Source organism: Pogona vitticeps, chromosome 1 (genome assembly GCF_051106095.1).
Source record: "Pogona vitticeps strain Pit_001003342236 chromosome 1, PviZW2.1, whole genome shotgun sequence".
Lineage (NCBI taxonomy): Eukaryota > Metazoa > Chordata > Lepidosauria > Squamata > Agamidae > Pogona > Pogona vitticeps.
Window position 1 is genome coordinate 84,601,608 of NC_135783.1, and position 14,177 is coordinate 84,615,784.

Below are 14,177 nucleotides of genomic sequence, written 5' to 3' on the forward strand. Positions count from 1 at the left end.
ATGGGTCAGTATGTATATAAGCACCATGTTTGTTTTTACATCCATAAACACACATTTTAAAGACTTAAATTCCATTTATTGTATGTATTACTGTAACATATGATTATATAAAGAGATATTAATAATAAAAAGAAATATCAGTCAAATTCCTATTATATAGCCAGGCTGGCACAGAACAAATGATGTCACTGTCATTGGCAGACATTATAATATGAAGACTCCCTGCTTTGATTCTGGGTCATGCATGATTTCATCTCAGAATCACAGCAATGGGTATTTAACTAGCACAATCTGCTATTACCGGAGATGCTACTCCTGCTTCAATAGTCTAGCCGGGATGCTGGCCATTTTCACACAAAACATAAGAGTTTTTATAATGTATTTCAGTAATGTTTAAATATGTTTCCGCAATATCTTCTACTTGTGGTTTTCCTCAACATAACTGGACAATTCTGATTTTCGGATCTTCCTGTTATGTCACTATATGACAACACAGACAGGGATGAGAAAATATAAAGTACAGAAAAGTCAAATGGTATCCTTAAGTTTGTGCTGGGCTGTGACCAATACATTTCATTATACCCTGTATCATTTTTCCAGCTGGGTTTTATATATGAGCTATAATTTAAGTGTATTTTCTTCACCAGCATTTATAATATGAATTTTTTAAAAATACTCACTGTTAGTGTTCAGAGTCTGAATGCAAACAGTTTTACTTGTACTCTTTGATCCACAGAAATCTACTTTGGAATAATATCCTTCAGGAACTCTCCTCATTTTGAAGCACCTTCTAGACATTCGATACTGGAACTCTTTAGCTGTGAGCCTTTGATAGTCAGACAAAGCAGCTACATGACTGGTGGGCACATAATTCCTTCATAGTGTATCAGTGTGATCTTCCTATTAAAATGGTAATGAAGCTGTGGCAGGGACAGGTATTATTTAGTTACATTTTTTCTCTCAGGGTCAGCTGGTATCAGAAATGTATGCTACTTTTTTCTGATACGACTGAAATCATTGTAAAACCTATTACAACAGTATTCAGAAGATGCCATGAGGATGGTCATGAATTATTTCTAAGTCATGCTTGTAATTTCTTCTATCTGCATTACGGCTGTTTTTTTTTTAAACTTTAGACTGATTCTGTTATTTTTTACATTATGTTTTATTCTATTTTCATATTACAGTGGTGCCTCACTTAACGATGATAACTGGTTCCCAAAAAATCGCTGTTAAGCGATTTCATCACTAAGTGAAACAGTTTCCCATAGAAATGCATTGAAAACCAGCTAATCCATTCCAATGGGAACGGATTGCTGTCCTTAAGCGAAAATCGCCATAGGAAACATCGCTAAGCGAAACACGGTTCCTCAGTTGAAATGCATTGAAACGTATTCAATGCATCTCAATGGGGGAAAAAATTACAACAAATTTAAAAAGAGTCAGAACAAAGTCAAATTAATTTAACAAACGGTTCATTAAGTGCACTTATGATTTCAAGCATTCTAGACATTTTTAAACATTTTTAAATATTTTTAAACATTTAAAAAATAGCCAACATGAGGCTGTCAAAACCATCATTAAGCGAAACAGGGGTGCCCAAACTGTCATCGCTATGCGAAGCATCGTCCCAAACATCACTATGCGAAAATCGCCCATAGGAACCATTGTTAAATGGAGCACAAGATCGCTCTGAAAAAGTCATTGCTAAGCGATTTCAACATTAAACGAAGCAATCGCTAAGCGAGGCACCACTGTATTTGGTTTTAGGGGTGTTGTTTCAAACTGTCCAGAGTGTTTTGACCACATAAAAATGCAATGAACTGATAAATAAAATAAAAATGTATTGAATTGTAATTGTAATTCACAGTACTGTAGTGTTTTCCCTTGCATGTGTGGACCACCTCTTAATGGCAGAACATGTAGAAAAAAGAAAAAACTTATTTTATTGATCAACCAAAACAATACCCCACCCAAGTACTGTATAATTTTACTGTAACATCACCTCTAGAATGTAGGTTCGCATCTTGTCCCACTAGAGAGAAGATAGTAAATACATAGATTAAAAAAACAGGTCTGCATCATTTGCCTCTACTATAATCAAAAGGGTCTTCCCTTTTGATTATTATGGCAAATATCCTATTCCATATTTATGCAAATAACTGTGGAATCTACCATGCCATCTTTCAAGGTACTGGTTTTGTGCCTAGTCATGTGCCTCAGGCACCCTGTCAAATCACAACAGCAGCTTCTACATTTTGAATATCCATGTGCAATAAGATTGAACAGGATACTGTAACTATGCATTTGGTGGAATGTCTGGATAAGGGTGATGACACATGTATGGTTGTGATAGATTTACTCCACATCCCTCTGCTTCTCATCCTGTCGCAGGTCTGCAGGCTTCTTATTTCAACCATCAGCTGAATGTATAAAAGTCACCAGGTAGAATTAGCAGGTGTGGAAACACTGGGACATAGGGCAGGAGGCATGCTGAAGGCGTGGATTCTCTGTCTCAGTGGAATGATGGGTAGGTGAGCTTTGCTGTGTGTGCACACACAGTCTTTATGTTAATAATACAAATGATCCATTGTAACACATTTTGCATTTTTGTGACCTAAGAATAAGGAGCACAACTACTACTTAGTTTCAGGCAAGGGAGGGAGGAATAAAAGCACACACTCAAGAAAAATTATCTTGTTGTTCACTACCTTAATTAAAAAAGAGCTATTCAATAATAAAAATAAACACGTTTAAAATATATGCATGTTTGTAAGTTTGGTTTTTATTTTAAAAAAATAGCAAACGTATTAAGAACACTGACCAGAAAGTTATTAAAAGCTTCATAGCAAAATATTTAGCCAACTCTGTTACAATATATAGGTTTGAGATTCTAACAACTTAACACTATGCCTCAAGTCACTGGGCAGGTTATGCGTTTCTGTGATTTGGGTTTTTTTGTGGGTTTTTTTTTTTTTTTTTGGTGACAGGAACATTGCATTGTTAGAATACAGAGCCAAACATTAATAGAAAATTCTGTCTTTTGTCTTTTACAGTCAACTGAATTACAACATTTTGACAGAACTGATTGTTTCGGGAGAAGCTTCCTGAGTTTATTTAGGTCAAGTGAAAACATGAAACATCTGCTAAAATGGCCAATTAGCACTGTGATCCTATCGGCCAAACCACATGGGTGGACTGAACTATAATGGACAAGTCAGCACAATTAGGCTTTAGTTCCAATAGTACACAGTCAGGATATTTTCTGGTAAGCCCATTCATATTATCTGTTTCTTTAGCAATAACATCCAATTTAATGGTGAGCCAACTGGATGGAATTGAGTTTTTGCCATCAATCATTGTTTCCCTCTTTGCAACATTTCCCTACACTGTTTATCACTGCAATGAGTGGTGGTCCAATTCCAAGCCCTATTCAAGTGTCCTGCAAGGGACTAATCCAATATATGGAGGGGAAGCACATTAGACCTGACCTCCTCCTCATAAATGTTTTGTAGCTTTCTTCACGCAGTGAATGACTTTCTGAGATGGAAAGCCTCCCCATGCAGTTCAGAATCCCATGTTTCTAGTATTCTGAATCATTGAGAGAGCTTCTGTGTTTCTTCTTTCCTTCAGGAAATCTTCAAAGGCAAATAGTGATGGACATTCTGAAATAAGGAGTACACAGCAAGTACAATCCCCATTGTTTGCTTATTCATAATAAACAGCATAACATCATTATTATATTTATAGAATACTTCAGTAGGGCTGTAGAAAATTTTACTATCTAAAGCAGGAGTCTCAAACTCAATTTACCTGGGGGGCCGTTGGAGGCAGAGTCTGGGTAGGGCTGGGCAGCATCAGATTTTCTGCAAAGTGGAGCAAGAGCCTGAGGAAGCTGCCCAGGAGTTTCCTTAACCCGGCTGGGGCTCCGAGGAGGAGGAGGAGGAGGAGGAGGAGGGGTGTGCGAGCTCCTGTCACCAGCCACGACCCCCTCCAGCTTGTTCTTCACTACCACCACCATCACCAGCAGCAGGATGAAGAAGCAGAGAAGGGAGGGAGGTCCGGCAACCTTCCTCTGAGGGCCCCCCTCAAAAAAGCCCCCTCAGCATCAGCAGCTACCCCACCACGACAGAGGAACAAACTTTGCGAGGCAAGCCCAGGCAGCCTCCAGAGCCGAGGTGGCTGAAGCAGGACGAGGAGGAGGAGGAGGAGGAGGAGGAGGAGGAGGAGGAAGCACCGCTGGGTGTTGAGGCGGCCGCTGGCCTGGCTGGTGCTGAGAGAGCTAGAGAGCCGCTTCCCTGGAAGAGGTGGAGGCGGCGGTGGCAGCTGTTGGTGGCTTGGAGGCGCTCTTTGAGGGCGGGCCGGGAGCGAGCTCTGCTCTCAGGCATTGTGCCATGGCGGCTCGGGCCCTTGGGGAAAAGGGCCAGTAGCACGCCTCACTCACCGGCTCTCCCCCAAGACAGCGCCTCTTGCACCCTCCATCTGGCTGCAGTTCTGGATGGAGGGTGCAAGAGGCGCTGTCTTGGGAGAGAGCCGGCGAGTGAGTGGAGGCTTTTTTTTACTCTTGACAGCAGAGGATGCGTGGGCACTTTGGGAGGGGCAGGCAAGGCAGGGGCCACAAGCTATTGTCCAGTGGGCTGGGCCGCAAATGGCCCCCGGGTCGCATGTTTGAGACCCCTGATCTAAGTTTCATATTTAACAATGATTAGTGAACTGAAATATTTGCATTTCATTTCACACGATAAACAGAAATAATTCTATACAGTTAAACACCCACGTTCCATATGTCAGATAATTAAATGTCTTTTTTGAATACGCTGTCATCCCACCTTGCCAGACAGAGTTGTCATATATATGTTGTATAAATAGCACCCAGTTATCAAAGGTGTCAAGTACAACCCTTCTCCTCTTCTTTATCAGCTCCTAAGAAAAACTAAGATAGGCTTTGTTGGCTCTTATTTACCAGATTGTTGTCCTTCTAGGGACAGTAGTAGCCAAAAGTTTCATCCCCAGATGTTGTCTTGACTACAGCTCCTAACATTCCTATCCAGCATGGCCACTAGACAAGGATGAGGAATGTAGTCCAACAGCAACTGGGTCCAAAAGTTGGAAACTATCACCCTTAGCTGACTCACTTATTCTATGACCGTATCATTGCATTATTATAATGGATCAGCTTCAGATATGTCATTGGCATTAGGCAGATTATAGGAAATTCGCAAAAATGTTTTCACTGTGGACATTTTCTTCCTGTATCCCAAATCCTATTCAATATGGTAACAGTTTTTACTAAATATTTATGTATGTCTAGATTACCATCTTATGTAAAATGAAATGGGCACACCCTACTGCAAATTTCCTTCATGCAAGCCTTGTGGAAATGAATAGGAATGACTGCAGCAGAAACATCCATGTGGATTGTGTTTGTTACCTACTTGATGACCTGAATTCAAAGTACCACACCCCTACTTCTTAGAACTTGCAAAATTTAAAAGACTATAACTCCCAGAATCCCTAATTCACCATACTGCCTTGATGGATTCTGCATGAGGAAGTTCAAAAAAGAAGTTTAAAAGTTTTTTTAAAAACATTAAAATAATAAAATAAAGGATCTGCTTTTCAAAAGAAAAGGCAGTCAAGAGGGTGGACTTCAAGTAGCTTTCTGGATCACAACCAGGAGGGTAAATTTTGCTCTACTACTACAAAACTTGCATCCATCTCCATCTTCATCTAAAGGCACCATTATTGAAAATGTTGCCATTACTGATGAATCTGAATATTGAAGCTTGTTCAGTCTTACTGTTGACTCATAGCAGTGAAAGATAGCATGCTTATACAGAAACAAAAGAGTACTGACTGGAAGGAAAAATTATTTGAGGCACACAAATACTCTGAGCACTGCTAATGTGTGGTATTGCAGTGGTAAATCAAGAAGACATCAATTCTCAGCCCATCATCTAATTACCAGCTAGCACAAACACCACCCAATTGGCATTGTGCCAGTATTTTGATGAACAAGCTGCTTGACATTAAACACTTGGCACTGTAGAGGTGAAAAATAACCATTGCTAACACAAGGCAATTTTCATTGAATAGAAACATTGGGTAAAAACAGGCTTGTACTGGAAACAAAACCCCCAACAAATATGTGTCAAAATATGAGTGAGTCTTTAAAAAAATACTGACAAATCATTGTCACCTTGCTATCAAAACCTTGTCTCAGAAGAGCCATGCTTTAGATTGTTACTCAAAAACTCATCATGTTCAAAACTCAAGTTATTATGTGATCTGGAAATCATAAGAAGTTTTTCTTTATTAGTAAAGTCCTTCTTGGCGGAGGCAGAGGGTACAAGGAGCCTGTCCATTGGGTCTTCTTTGTTTTCCAGTTTCATATAACCTTTACTGTTGCTCCGGTCCAGTCTTGGCCAACTTGGATGTTTTCGTTGTTCAACTTGGACAGTGAGAGTAGAAGGACCTCTGTCTAAATCTAAGGATTTTGAATGAACAGACAAAAGATGCAGAGAGCTGTTGGACCCAAACTGTTTTCTGGCTGCACCAGGTGACAGAAGCTTTCCTGTGCTGGATCCAAGAGCCATTGAAGATTTGGACTGACTAAATGAAGGATCTTGACACAGATTGTTTCTTGGTATCAATGCACTGGCAGGCTTGTAGCTGTCATTGGTATCAGGCAAGGGGACAGATAAAGAGTCCATGGATAAATTTTTCGGCCTTCCTCTAGTACATGCAGAATCCTCAGTAATGTTGTCTATGCTGGGTTCATCAATGACACAGTTATTAAGTTTAATTACGGGTAGTGTAAACGCATTAATGGAAGATGACACAATAGACTTTGTTTCACACTTCAGTGGGCCACTACTCTTGTCATCTTTTGCCTTCCCGGAATGTGAGTAAAGGCCAAAGACTGAGCCTGAGCGCTCAGTCAACAAAGGTGGGAGCAGGTGACTGATATTTTTGCTGTCACTCACAGAAATGTCATCTTCCTCAGCATTGCCCTCCACCTGGAAGTTGCTTGCAAAGCCTGAAAACGGTGCCACGGTATTTGCAGCCAGCTGTGTTGCGCAAGAGCTTCCACAGTGTTTGGCTTCATTCTCTCCCACTAAGCCCGTGTAGGCCCCATTCAGCTGTTTTTGTTCACTGATCCTCAGAGTATGTATGTCAATGACAGTGGAGTAGATGTCTCTCATATGTATGATTTTTGTCTCCTTGTCACGGTTTTCATGGAGCATGGCATTAGCACAAATGAAGATAAAGATCCCAATCCCCATGGTGAAAGGCCCCAGCATTTTCATCTTATCAGAGTGCAAATGCTGTTCGAGGAAACGAATTAAAATGCCACCTTCTTTTCCAGCGGCCTGTGTCTCATTAAGTGACAAGCTGTCTTCAGGCTCTAGAAAAGGGTCCTTTTGGGGCCAGTATCCTAGGATGGCCATAGCAATCCCCAGAAACGATATGAGCACCCCCAGGACAAGGAAGAATCCGGATGAGGAATAAAGTCGAATTTTGCCTCGGACCACAACAACATCTGCCCTGGGACGGGGTTTGGCAGGCTTCTGTTCTTCAGTGGCTGGTGATGCTGTGAGGTTTAGATGGTGCTGGGATCTGGCAGAATCTTGCCTTTTTAAGGCAGCCAGTCCTGTTATGACGCCCCCAGTTGCAATCATAATGGTATTGTTTTAAATCTAGATTTGGAAAGAAAAAAACACACAAAGTTACAATAAGCAGCACATAAGCAGCAGCATTTAAAGCATTTGAATTTTCAAATTTGTCATGTTTTTAACTTGCCTGATTATTTATTTTTTAGAATAATTATAAAGTCTTCAGCATTCCCAAATAATCCCAAATAAGTGATGTACAAAACTGACACATCAATTGAAACAATTAAATCACAGGATGCAAATTCAGAACTACAAAGTGGCCAGTAATATATACACCTAAATATCACATCTTTAAGAAAGCTTGCATGATAAGCCATTTTAACACATTAATAGTACAAAAATTAGTGTTCAGTGATTTTATCATGTATGAAGTATTTGCATGATATCATATCATATAATTATAAAATATTATCTGAAAATCAATAAATCAATTTCAATACAGTGAAGAAATAACAGGAGCATCCAGGCTACAAACATTTCTGATGAGAAGCAACTTAACCTGGTCTAGACAAATGCAGAACTGAAGAGGTTTCATCTGTTGAATATGCATTCTTAGATGCCACTATCTGACAAAAAGAATTGCGAGGGTAATCCTGAATTAATTGCTTCTCAGGCTGTCAAAATTGAACAACGTAATCCAAATATCATCACATGCAGCAGAGCACTTAACAGATAATGCTTCGTACAAGAATCTCGTCTGATTCACAGATGGTGGGACTGTCAACTTACCCAAACATGGGGGGTGGAGGAGGAAGGAAGGCACCCCTAGATTCAGAACCACACCCTTAAACATAAGATTGATGCTGTCAGAACACCAACTGTTTTCTGTGAACGTATACCAGACGCTAGATATGGGTTGTCATTCCTTTGACTCAGAGCCAGTCTGCAACATATATTTAACATTGCCTTTCCTGCATCAGAAAAGCATTTTGTTCTATAATAGCACACTCCTAATGTTACCAAGGCCTCATGCTATGGAATGACTGGGATGGGAACATCAGATTTCAGTAAACTGCTAAGACTTCTACAACTACCAGTGCTACTGCATCTATGGATTTATTTTTAAGAAACACAAGGAAACTCTCTTGCAGTGTCTATTTTTTTCTGTTTCTTGTAATATAATCAGTAATAGTTTAGAACCATGTGGTGATCTGAAACTGATTTATGATGCAAGCAAGTGTGTCTGTATTTCTATTAGTTTGTCATAGATATCCTATGTTTTAACTTTCTGAGACAACAGAGGCAAGAGAATAACTACACAGCTTTTTCTGTATTCATTTCTTAAAAAGAAAAATGCTCTCCATTTTGACAATGTGGGGTATTGTGCATGATTCAAATAAAATGGTGAAGCAAAGAGGTGAATAAATGGTCTAGACTCCAGGACACCCTCTTCTGCTGACTACCATTTACAAAATGACACAAAACAAGGGAAAACCCCACTCCAGTTAACTTTTTCTCACTCACATACAGAACAATTGTCAGGGCTGTTCTTTACCCTGTGAATGATAGTGAGCACAAGAGGGTGTCCTGTAGATCATATTGACAGCTGCCATTGATGTTGTCAACATTTAGACTGCCCTTTGCTATGTAAAGTTCGGCATCCTTTTTCCTGCTGGCAAGGAAGGCACAATATTGTGCAGCTACAACAGGCTATCTCCTGGCATTCTGAATCATGGATACAGAAGCATAATATCCCACATTCCTACAATGGTTGTTTTTAACAGAACTCAATTTCCTGGTTTTTCAAAAAGGGAAGTTTAAGTATTCATATACTACACACAAATTCCAAGAGAAACGTCCCTCATGTAGAATTACCCAGTGCTAGTGGATCCCAGAAAATGAGCACATCATCTATATAATGGCTACTGGGAGAGGACAGAAGCAAATACAGCAAGGATGTGCCTGCAGTTCCTCTCTGCCAAAATATTTTGAGGAGCTGTTTTTGGCCTTAATGTAATGGTGAAGCAAAGGTGTAAGTGTAAAACATATGATGGAGAAACATACACACCTTTTAACTTCTCAGGTAAACTAATGTTGCCATGCCTGGTCCACAGAATGCAGGTCTGAAAGCTATGTTCCAATTTCCAAACACTTTCCTTGGGATAGGCACCCTGAAGAAGAAATATATATATCAGACCAAAAGTTCCATGAACATATTGTGTACATGTTTTTCAAAAGATGTCCCCTTCCTTTTAGAATCTTTTTTTTTAAAGGAGGGCTCAGAGTTGGCAAAGATTTTCACTGGAAACCAAGGACAACATCATCCATAATATGTAATAGAAAGACTGTGAAGAAAGCCGGGGTTGTGGTGGAATCAACTAATTTGAAATGAGGTGTCAAAACTGAACTTTCACTAGAGTAAAAATGAGTCAACTGAGGTTATCCTGCCATGCACATATAATGGAGAACTGACCAGAAAAGACAATATTCCTGGGGAAAGGGGGACAGTAGGAAAAGAGGAAGATCTAACGCAAGACAGATTGTCTTCAATAAAGGAAGTCATGCCCGTTAGTGCGGAAGACCAGAGAAGAACTTACTGGAAAAGACAATACTGCTAGAAAGGGCAGGGGACAATAGGAAGAGAGAACAAGCTAATATAAGATCATCATCATCATCATCATCGTAGAACTGCAGAACTAGAAGGAACCCTATGTATCATTGAGTTCAGCCTGCTGTTGGTTTGCAAGATCTGTTAATGATATGACATTCTGGAGGTCATTAACTCATATTGTTACCACACCAGAAATGACTTGATAGCACATAACATCTTTGGTTTTTTTTTTTCTTTTTCAGACAATTGTATAGTGTCAAGATGGGTTGAATGGTTGAAATTATAACAAGATAAAGTCACTACAGATCTGCTAACATCAATTAAGATTATCCCTAGCCACAAAGCAAAAAAGCAGTAATTTCCAAAGTTAAATGAATGAGTTTCTAGAGGGAAACATACATCATCATCTGAAGAATAGATGTATACAAATAAATGTATATGTATATTGGTGGATGTGTTTTTATAGACATACATATTTTACAAATATCATCATAATGGAGAGGTTGATATCAATTCAGGTGCCTATTTAGATCCTTATCCATTATGCACATGGAATTTTGTTTTGTACATGGATACCTCTGTGGATTTGATTTCTCTTTACCTAGTTCTTCAACTATACCAGCCAAATGCCCAAGACTGATAACTGATTCCTAATTTCATAAGAACATTAGGCTTTACTTATATGCACAGCCAGCTTTTACATGGGTTCATGGCTGCTCATATAAACAGCAGGAATGGTCAGGCATGTAAATATGACTAGTGTTGTACACTAGGACATCTCAATTCAAATCTCCATTCAGCCATAAAACTCACTGAGTGTTCTTCACGCAACCATATTCTCTAACCTGACTCGCCTCACAGGGGTGTTATAAGGATAAAACAGGAAGATGGAGAGTCATTCACACCACCTTAAGCTCACTGAAGGAAAGGCAGGTTAAACACATAACCAACTAAGCAACCAAGCAACCAATAAATAAAAGAAAGGTGTGGGCTTTTCCCTATGACTGGAATCATCTTTCCCCCCTGGGCGTTCACAGGGGAGATTATATAATATATATTATTTTCAAATACCCAGAGAAAATATACAGACAGACACAGACGGACACAGAATCAAGCTTTAGAAGAGAATTGCCATTCATGAAGACTTCTAAGCCCAGTATTCCCCTTTTTGAGAGAGAGAGAGAGAGAGAGAGAGAGAGAGAGAGAGAGAGAGAGTGTAGTACAGTGGTGCCTCGCTAGACCATGATAATCCGTACCACTGAAATCGCTGTTTAGCGAAATCATTGTCTAGAGAAAAGCATTTCCCCATTGGAATGCATTGAAACCTGTTTAATGCGTTCCAATGGGGAAGAATCGTCGTTGTCTAGCGAAGATCAGCCATAGGAAAGCCACTTTGCGAACTGCCGACCAGTTGTTTAAATCGCTGTCTTGCGAAGCTTAGGTCCCGAAACCACCTGTTTGCGAGCGCGGAGGGAGCTATCAAAATCATCGTCTAGCAAAAATTGGTTTGCGAAGCAGGGAACCAAACATTGTCCAGCGAAATTCCCTCATTGGAATCACTGTTTTGCAAATCACTATAGCAATCTAAAAAGTTAATGTCTAGCGAAAAAACTGTTGTGCGGGGTAGCTGTCTATCGAGGCACCACTGTATACAATTTGGTTTTAGCTTACAATAAAATTGTTACTTTGTTTTTCATAGATATAAAACAATAATGAGAACCAATTTAACATTAGCAGATGAAGTAAATTGGCTACTGTAATACTCTTAATGGCCTCTTCATTCTGTCCAACTACCTAACTTGCAGAAATGAGCCTCCAGTTAACTTAAGAAAACAGTTTAATGTCCATACGGGGACAATGTATTGAAAATACATTTTGTTTGCCGACAACTAATTAAAACTGAGATTTACATTCACAATGTTTCAAATTTATATGGCCATTTATCTGTGAGATGAGTTACAAAACAACCCGGATAATTTATATTTGCTTACAAAAAGCCAATGAAATCTTTCCAAGGGTTCTTAAAAGAACCCACCATTATCATATTTGTCACAACGGCGTATTGGGTTGGATCAAGAGTTTGCTTCTAACAGCAAGAGCATTTCTTGAGCAGAAATCATCTCAGAATACTCTCAATGGTAGAAGGGCAGGGGCACAATGTTTGCCAAATTTCCCACTCCCTGTACAAGCCCCCAGGGTCATTCCACTCTTCTGGAAAGGCTTTAACCCTCACAGCAGACTGTGAGATACAGTGAGCTAGAGGAAGAGAGAGAAAAATCAACAAAACTGCCTCCCACCTCTTTCTACCAGCACAGTTCTCCCACTGGCTTAAAAACATTCTGTACGCTTAAGGATCCCTTGTGTCCAAAGGGTACAAAATTTGTATCGAATCCACTGTGTCCAAGTATGTATGGATCATATCACTTATACACCAGCCAGTTTGAAGGATGAAGCTGTAGTGTTACTGTTTCATTCCACAATTCACATTCATAGAGATTCTACAGAAGTGAGTGGAGTGTATTTGTGCATATGGCTGCCCCATATACACATCAGATATGGAAAGTCCACACACTCCATCGCAGTTCACATAATGCTGGGAAATTCTTCTGCAGATACTTCTTTCAAATCTACTCTTGCTTGACTCCCATTGATCTCAATGGCAGAAGTGCACAGATATTACTACTGAATGTTTTCAAAACCTGGCATCTCCCACTCCAGTTTTAAGAGCTGATAGAATCTGGCACCTCCTGCTTGGACAGGTGCATCACAACTTATTAGGAAGAGTCCAGTTGCAGGGAGAAAACTTAGAAGCTCTTTAGAAGTCCATATTGGACACAACAGCATTCCAACATTAAATTTTAAAATATGCAGCTTAAAAAAAGCAAACAAGGAAATACTGGAACAGATTCTCTGTAAAAGGTGATTGAATAATTAATTCAGTTCTAGATAATGTGTAGAGATAACTATTTTGTCCTTAGACTATAGCAAAACCCCCTCATTTATGTATGTATGTATGTATGTATGTATGTATATATATATATATATATATATATATATATATATATATATATATATATATATATATATATATATATATATATATATATATATATATATATATATATATATATATATATATATATATATATATATATATATATATATATATATATATATATATATATATATATATATATATATATATATATATATATATATATATATATATATATATATATATATATATATATATATATGTACCACACCTATCTAGTCAAACGACCACTCTAGGTGGCTAGAGCTGGCCTAATTAGATCCATTTAAAACTAGATAAGTTTTAACCGTAAAATTTTATAAAGCAGACTCTATATCTGGTTAAATGGTTGTAAAGTGAGCTACTATGAGTCAAACCCTATATTTGTTGCAGAGTTTTGAATTTATGGTTACATTTCTCTAGCTGTGCAGCAGAAGTGTAAAGATTCATAGAGCAGAATAGCTTCAAGTTCCCCAAAGTAGTCCACCTCTTTTCTCATTAACTGGCACTTACAGTCTGAGTAACTCACTCTGAGACAAAAAAAGGCAAAGTGTGTTGCTTATACACCACCCTATAGTGCTTGAACCACTCTCTGGCCAGTTTACAAGTTAATTATGCAGACTACACATTGCCTCCCCACAGTGAGCTGGGTACTCATTTTACCCACATCAGAAGGATAGAAGGCTGAGTCAACCTTGAGCCGGCTACTTAGAACTGAACCCCAGGTCAGGAGCACAGTGTTGGCTGCAGTACAGCAGCTTAACCACTGCGCCATCAGGCTCATTTTAGTAGTAGAATGATGTTAGTAGTAGAATGAATAAAAACAATTTTCTTTACTTATTGCTCTGAACAGATCAAACAGCAAACTGATCAACATGGCTGCCTTCAATGACAGACTTCAGCACACTGAGGAGAG

The 14,177-nt window shown here is 39.0% G+C and overlaps 1 protein-coding gene and 1 long non-coding RNA gene across 4 annotated transcripts in view; one reads left to right on the plus strand and one right to left on the minus strand.

The window, feature by feature from the left end:
- Window positions 1-651: 651 nt before the first annotated feature.
- LOC144585973 (uncharacterized) lies at window positions 652-3,383 on the plus strand. Its single transcript, XR_013540628.1, has 2 exons — window positions 652-859; window positions 2,395-3,383. It is a non-coding gene; the product is annotated as an uncharacterized LOC144585973 (long non-coding RNA).
- Window positions 2,766-14,177, minus strand: part of TMEM200A (transmembrane protein 200A) — a 62,520-nt gene continuing 51,108 nt past the window's right edge. Inside the window, exons 2-3 of one of the 3 annotated variants that reach the window (XM_072996810.2) lie at window positions 9,685-9,787; window positions 2,766-7,700 (exon numbers count right to left, since the gene is read on the minus strand). In XM_072996810.2, the coding sequence (XP_072852911.2) occupies window positions 6,207-7,682 (1,476 nt within the window). In that variant the 5' untranslated portion in view covers window positions 7,683-7,700; window positions 9,685-9,787 and the 3' untranslated portion in view covers window positions 2,766-6,206. Of the gene's footprint in view, window positions 7,701-9,684; window positions 13,277-14,177 lie in introns of those variants that run through there. The other 2 variants (XM_020790685.3, XM_078383358.1) reach the window with 2 other exon arrangements.